Source organism: Elgaria multicarinata, chromosome 7, assembly GCF_023053635.1.
Source record: "Elgaria multicarinata webbii isolate HBS135686 ecotype San Diego chromosome 7, rElgMul1.1.pri, whole genome shotgun sequence".
Lineage (NCBI taxonomy): Eukaryota > Metazoa > Chordata > Lepidosauria > Squamata > Anguidae > Elgaria > Elgaria multicarinata.
Window position 1 is genome coordinate 7,268,025 of NC_086177.1, and position 7,327 is coordinate 7,275,351.

General features: G+C 49.9%; 1 protein-coding gene across 1 annotated transcript; it reads right to left on the reverse strand.

Annotated features, from left to right (window-relative positions):
* Nucleotides 1–4,644: 4,644 nt before the first annotated feature.
* On the reverse strand, nt 4,645–6,765 carry NKX2-2 (NK2 homeobox 2). Its single transcript, XM_063129714.1, has 2 exons — nt 6,463–6,765; nt 4,645–5,235 (listed from the first exon to the last, which is right to left on the reverse strand). The coding sequence occupies exons 1-2, from the start codon at nt 6,719–6,721 to the stop codon at nt 4,676–4,678; spliced, it is 819 nt and encodes a 272-aa protein (XP_062985784.1). The 5' UTR covers nt 6,722–6,765; the 3' UTR covers nt 4,645–4,675.
* Nucleotides 6,766–7,327: the final 562 nt, after the last annotated feature.

Genomic DNA, 7,327 nt, shown 5'->3' on the forward strand with positions numbered 1-7,327 from the left:
GCATCTGTACCAAGGTCACCCAATGAATTTCATGGGCGAGTGGGGACCTGTATTTGAACCTGTATCTCTTCAGTCATAGTCTGATACTCTAACCCACCCTTTCCCAGCTGATGCCCTCTAACTGTTTTGTACTACAGCTCCCCCAGTTTGACCATTGGCCATCCTGGCTGGGACTGATGGGAATTGAAGTCCAAAACATCTACAGGGCACCTGGTTGGGGGAAAGCAACTCTACCCAATACACCACTTCTGCTCTTTCTGTCCTATTTAAATAATTGGGATTTACATTCCAAACCTAGTCAATTTTATCTGAAAATAAAGCCTGTTAATTTCAATAGGATTTAATTCCTGGTCAGTATATTTAGTATTGAGACTTTAAAATGGTTTTACTCTGCCTGGATCATACCTATCATTAGAACTCCTTCTTCAGACCAAATATTGACTGACTAAGGAAGAGGTTTTCTAGTATACTAGAAAACCTCTCCCCCTCTCCTCTCTAATGATATATATATATATATATATATATATATATATATATATATATTGCTCCCAAGAAGAAGTATTATTTTACAGACACTGTGAATTTTATTCTCTAGTGGACTTTTAGAATAATCATATAATGGGATACTAAAACTGAAATATGCCTTCCCTAGACAGATAGATAGATAGAACACTCATGGTATTATTAATTGTTAGAACAATCCAGGTGAACTCATTTTTCACAATGACCTGCTATGTTGACCTAAGAGCTGGCATGGAAGCTGCAATCCTTACCTTAGAGTAAGCCTCAGTGAACTCAATGGAACTTACTTCTGAGTAGAAATGCATATAATTGCACTGTAAAAGGTGAGGGCAGGACCCAACCAAAGTTAAGCACTTTTAAATCTATTGAATATCAAAAGGACAAGTGCTTAACTTGTCCTTTTGATATTCAATATTGAAGCAAGTTAAATTAGTGGTAAATGCCACAGATTAATTTTGCCTGGCTCATATATATATACATGTGTGTGTGTGTGTGTCTATCTATATCTGTATCTATATCAGCAGCCCTGCAACCTTATCTGAGGAGCTCCTGCATAACATTACATCTCCTTGTGAATGATTCCTTGTTCTGTCTGACCAGCGCAGCTAAACAGTTAGACAAACAAGCAGGCAACGGAACTACAATTATGATGAGCCTGGGGGAGGAGGGGAGGTATAAAAAAACTACATTTATTAATTTCAATTTTATGGCTAAGATTTTGTTTTAGGCTCTGTACAGATGTAAGAATCTAATTTCCTGTAAAACTAAAGACACATTTTCAGTAGGCTCTGGAGAAAAAGAGGCCCTGTTTGCCTTCAAAAGGAGGGAGGGAAGACCCCCCTTTCTTCTTCTTCTCCTCCTCCTTCTCTCTCTCTCTCTCTCTCTCCCCCCCCCCCCCAGAATAGATATAGTACGAATTTTTAATTCGTCTTCCTTTCACAGACAACAATACTGGTTTTGAAAGGCGGATACAATTTGGGTTTTGTGAAGGTCTCTTTCTGCCCTCTCCCGGCCCAGCTGTCCATATGGAATACAGCATGTACAACGTGGCTCACAATGGCACCAACTGACAGACAGAACAAAAACCCCGAGGTACTTCCCCCTGACTCGGGGATGCTCTGCTCATTTCAGATACACCAGTTGATGAATTGCATTGACGAAGGAGGAGGAGGAGGAGGAGGAGGAGGAAGAGGTGGTGGTGGTGGTGGTGGAGGAGGAGGAGGAGGAGGTGGAGGAGAGATGGAGGGGAAGGCATTCTTTCTCCCTCCCTCCCTCCCCCCTCTCCCCCCAAGCCTCTCTGTCCCTTCTGTGACTCTTTCTTTTCTCCCCCCCCCCAACTTAATATGCACGCCTCTAACATCCTGAACTTCCAGCCGTCCCTATTGTGCCGTTTTGTGATGAGTACTGTATATTGTGCAAAGATAGACTACCCCAAACTCCCGCGCCACCATCGGCGTGTGAAATGGAAGGCCACTGGGGGTTAGGGCCACACAAGACTCCACCAGCTTGATAGACTTCACAGGGACCTAAGAGACAGCGGCTCCCCCGCCCCTGGCTATGGATGGAAGGATTACACACAACAAGAGCCGCAGGCGCTGGGGAGGGATGGCGGCCTGGAGGGGACCACGCGATCTCGCTTGCCTGGAGTTGCCAGGGCTCGGGGCCCATGGCTGCAGCCTGGACACAGGGCGGGGAGGGCGACGCGGGAGGTAGAGGGAGGGGCTGGAAGCTGGCCTGCGAGCTGGGGGCCGGCAGCAGGACCCCAGGATGTGAGCGTAGAGATCAAGAGCGTCTCGGCCAGGGAAAGGCTCCGAGGCCTCGAGGGCGCCGCGCCCTAGAGAAGTTGTAGCCCGGTCCTCGCCTGGGAAGGCACTTCGGTCCTTGCTCCTGCCCCAAACCGGCTGCTCCTCAGGGAGGCTGCAGCTGGTCGGCCGCGAGGCGGCTGTTTTCTAGGAACACGGCGGGTCCGGGCCGAGCAACGACCTCCGAGAGGGAGGCAGAGAGACAGTCCCAAGTTTGGTCTGGGATGGCGGCAGCCGCTTGCCGAGGCCATGGAGCGCTCCGTCCCCAGCCTTCGCCAGCCGCGCGGGGCTTTCGGCTAGCGCGTCCCGGGGGCTCCAGCCACCCAGGGCTGCACCGCAGCACTGATCTTCGCGCCAGATAATCATGTTTGCTTTCGGTATTGAGTTGAAATCTGGCCAGCCGCGAGAAGGGAGCTCCGCTGGGACCGCTTTCCGTGTCCAGAGGGCACCTTCGGCGGATCCAGTTGTTTGCTGAGCTTCGGGAAAGAGCTACAGTCTCCAGAATGGGGGAGGGGGGGCAGAGCTAACAGGTGAAGGGGTTTTAAACGGGCCTGGTGTGAAATAAGACCCCGCGGGCAAGACAGACAGACGACGGGGCCTCCACTACCTGCCGGGCTATTCATCCACGTTCTATGAGACCCCCCTTGAGAAACTTCCTCCCTCTTTCACTTCCCGCAATGGACGATTCCGCAGTCTACTGTTAGGAAGGTCTTTTAGCAGCCAGTGCGTTGTACTTGCACGTTTCACTCGTTCACCGACTGCCCCGCGGGGCGCCTCCACCTAACACAGCAATCCTCAGCAAGTTTACTCAAAAGTAAGCGCGCCTGTGTTTAATGGGGCTTAGGTAGGAGTTCCTAGGATTGTAGCCCCAGCTATGTAGTCCCACCTTTGGGAGGGGTCCGAATAAGCGCACCGCACTGGGTTTCAAATGCCTAAAAAGACGGTGCCGAGGTGGTAGTTCCGTCTGCCCGGGCTTCCTTCACCCAAGTCCAATAAACACAGCCAGAGGTCCTCGAAGGGAGCCGCGTAGGACTTCCACTCTCGAACCACGGAGATCAACCTCCACCAGGCTAAGAAAGTAAAAGCCATTGAACCGCTTTTGGAATCAAAAGCTTCTCAGCTTGAAGGAGCACTCTTACATTGAAATGAGGCGGCGGAACGCGGGGGGTGGGTGGGTGGGGGTGGGGTGGGGGAGAGGAGGCTGATTTTCCATTTTCACCAGTCACTTCATCTCCTTATTAGTAGCTCAAGTAGATAAAATTGAGTAGGCGAAGGTAGAGAGGACGAGAATATATTCAGCGGTTGGGCCCCGGGAGAAGCAGCGCTCCTGCCCGCGCAGCCGCCCTCAAGGGTTTTAAGACTCCCGGGTCCTCATAACCTCGGGCTACCGAACACAGGCCGGGGGCTACCTTGGTTTGGAAGGCGTGCACGCTCGCCCTCGCATAACCTCCTAAACGGATCCAAAGCGCAGAGAGACCTTTCCCCTTCCTCACTGAGTCCTAGCAGCTTCCTCTTCTGCCCTCAAAGTTTGCTCCAAGGACCAATCTGCTCAAACGCAAGCGGATGCATTTCTACTACTAAAAAGGAAAGGAAAGGACAAGACGCTGGTTTCAGCTTAAGCCTAACAAAAACGTTCTGTTAATGTGGTCTTAAAACAACAACAACAAACAACAACAATAACAACAACGCGTTTTGATTAAAACTTTTTTTAAAAAAAAATCCGAAATATTCCTAACAGTGCTCTTCCGTTCGGATTTATATACATGTATATTTCTATGGCAATTTGCTTCTACAGTTTTATTTGTTTGTTGTACTTGGTTTTTGTTTTTTTTAAAAAATCCCAACCAATAAAAAAGGAAACCAAAAATAAAATCCGCCCCGGATTAATGGCAACTATCACCGCATGTATGTACAAAATAATAAATTATTAATAGTTTTTTTTTTTACTAATAGTAGTCAGAATTGTATACATGGCTATAAATACTGTATGTTTTAAATCTTTGCTCCTTGGTTTATATACCACTGACAATAGCTTCTACACCATACCAACATTTTTTTTTTTACAAAAATCAGGAGAGCGTCAAGTTTTTATTCTTTTTTATTATTCTTTTTTTTTTAATGTGTAGTTGTAGGTAGACAGGACCACTAGCAATGGCGCGATTTTTTTTCTTGTAAACATGGCGCACAAAACACCCCAAAAGAATGAAAACTGACCCCCGCCCCTAAAGAAGGAAACCCCCCTCCCCACCCCTGCCTCAGCATCTCCGTCTGGCCTCCCGCGCCCCCCTCCCGCAGGCCAGCAGGACTGGCCTGGCCTCCTCCTCCTTGGAGTCTCTGTGGCTCTAGAGCGTTCACCAAGTCCACTGCTGGGCTTGTACCAAGTGGTGCGCCGAGGGGTACTGGGGGTTGCCGGCCGAGCTGTACTGGGCATTGTATTGCATGTGCTGGAGAGACTGGGCGCTGTAGGCTGTGAAGGGGATCCCCGCCTGGAAGGTGGCGGCAGCCAAGTCCTGTGCCTTGAGCGTGTGGCACGGCTTCCCGTCCCTGACTAAGACCGGCACCGCTACCCGGCGCGGGGAGGGGAGAGGAGTCACTTCCATACCTTTCTCGGCCCGGGCCCGCTTCATCTTGTAGCGGTGGTTCTGGAACCAGATCTTCACCTGCGTCGGGGTGAGGCGGATCAGGCTGGCCAGGTGCTCCCGCTCGGGCGCCGAGAGGTACCGCTGCTGCCTGAAGCGCCGCTCCAGCTCGTAAGTCTGCGCCTTGGAGAAAAGCACCCGCCTTTTCCGCTTCTTGCCAGAGTCCCCGCTGCTCGAAGTTTCCTTGTCATTGTCCGGAGACTCGTCCGCCGAAGGCTCGGGAGATTTGGACGCGGAATCCTGTTGGGAGTTGCTGGATGCCAAGCCGTGCACTGAGAGGAAAGCCACAAAGGAAGCAGGTCAGAAGAAAGGCAGGCGGGCAGGCGGCCGGCCGGCCGGCCTGGCAGGACCCCCTCCCCACCACTGTGTCCCGCCGGGGCGCTGCTCCTTTCAAACCCGCTTCCTGCCCGCCTTCCCAGCCCGCGGAAAGAAAAGTGACGGGGCGCTTTGCCATCTTCTTGCTCTTGGCGCACAGCCTGTCCCGCGATTTTAACCAAATGGAGTTTCTGTCCAACGCCAAGAAATGGTAGTGGAAGGGGCGCAACCGCTGCGTCTGTGTGGCGTAACAGACCTTTGGATTGCGTGTGTTTGCGTTTTTGGTAATGTGGGTTTATCATATTTACACACACACACACACACACACACACACACACACCCCGTCCAGTACAAACACTCTATGTGTGGCATGGATTATTTTCTGTTTTATTTCGCTTTCTGTGTCATTGCACATGCAACATTCACGGAAAATGGCGTACAGAAATACGAACAAATGAAAAACAAAATGCACTTTAACACTCATTCCCCGTCCCATATTAATAAATATTTTAGGAAACATAATATAGGAATAGTCAGAGATATGGGTCTCTAGGTTTGGATAGACTATTTTTTTTATCATGGTAGTAATCACAATGTGGTTACGCAGCTCCTAGTCATTTCAGTGGGGGGCTTGCGCAGGAGAACTTCTAGCGATTGTTCCTCCTCCCTCCAGGCACTTGGGCTTTGGACACTTCCCTTAAAAAACAAACAAAACGGATTTCTTCTTTCTGGGCTACGTGGATTGATTTTTAAAGGATAATTCAACAAGCCATTCTTTGATCCAGCACAGCCAATGGGACGATTTACAAACGTCTAAAGCAAGGCCATCCAAAATTACCCCACAAAGCACGCTCTGTTCATTAGAAAACTAGAAAGAAGGACGCGAGGAGAGAGGGGGGGGAGCTGCATGGACCGGGGGAATTCTGGATATTATATTTTAAAATATTTTCTCACTGTTTTCTTTTTATTCTCTCTGTGTCTTTCCTATGAATAAATAAGGATTCAAAACTATTGTTTTCTCATTTAAGACGATGAAAGAATATAACTTTCCAGTTTGTTACTTTCAAGAAGGACTTTAAAAACATACTACACACAGCAATAAATAAATAAAATATAAAATAGGCGAGAGCAGTAAAAGCCACCTCCGGGTTCCTCGGGAGCCCAGTGTAAGTTTGGCTACTTACAGGAATACTGGATGCTCTCGGTGGTGGCGAGCCAGCGCGTGTAGGGGTTATCAGCGTTGTCGTAAAAGGGGTTCTTCAGAGGCAGCGGCGGAACAGCGTCCAATGCGGTTGTCCCCAAACCTCCGGGCTTTTTGGGGGGTTCAGAACCCTCTGTCTCTTCGTCCCCCCCTTCCACGATGGATCCGTCTTCGTCATTGGTGTCAGGCAAATCCAAGATGTCCTTTACAGAAAAGCCGGTCTTTGTGTTGGTCAGAGACATATTCCGGCCAAATTTTATGCAGGAAACTTTGAAGGACCAGTTTGTCAATCCTCTGGGTTCGCCAAACATGCACCGGGAAAGGGGTGGGGGAGGGAGAGAAGAAGGAAGGGTGGGGGTGGGTGGATGGGTGGGGGGACCGGAATAAAAGCAGGAAAGGAAATGCTGGAAGGGGTGAGGGTGGCTGCAGTGGTGGTTATGAGGGGCGTTGTGGGGGGGGGGAGAGAACAAAATTCAACGGCAGGCTTTAGCCATATAATATCTGTGGTTTCAGGCTGGGGTCGTTGAGAGACGTGGAGCACAAGGGGGGCGATCGGGGCTTCCGCAAGACTTTGTAACTCCAGGAAAAATGCCAACGTGCGTTTACTTGAGGGTCTGCTTTAAGCACAGCGCGCTGACGGTGCCTCCTTGAAAAAAACAAGCCATCGCTGAGATGGGCAGTCCATATAAGGTTGGTCTCCGCACATGAACCTGCCGAGAGGAGGGAGAGGGAGAGGGAGAGGGAGAGGGAGAGGGAGAGGGAGAGGGATTGGGATTGGGGGGGGGAGAGAAATACATTAAAAACGCAAAAGGTTGGCCACGTGTGGGCGGGTCTTAGGAGTCAAGTGG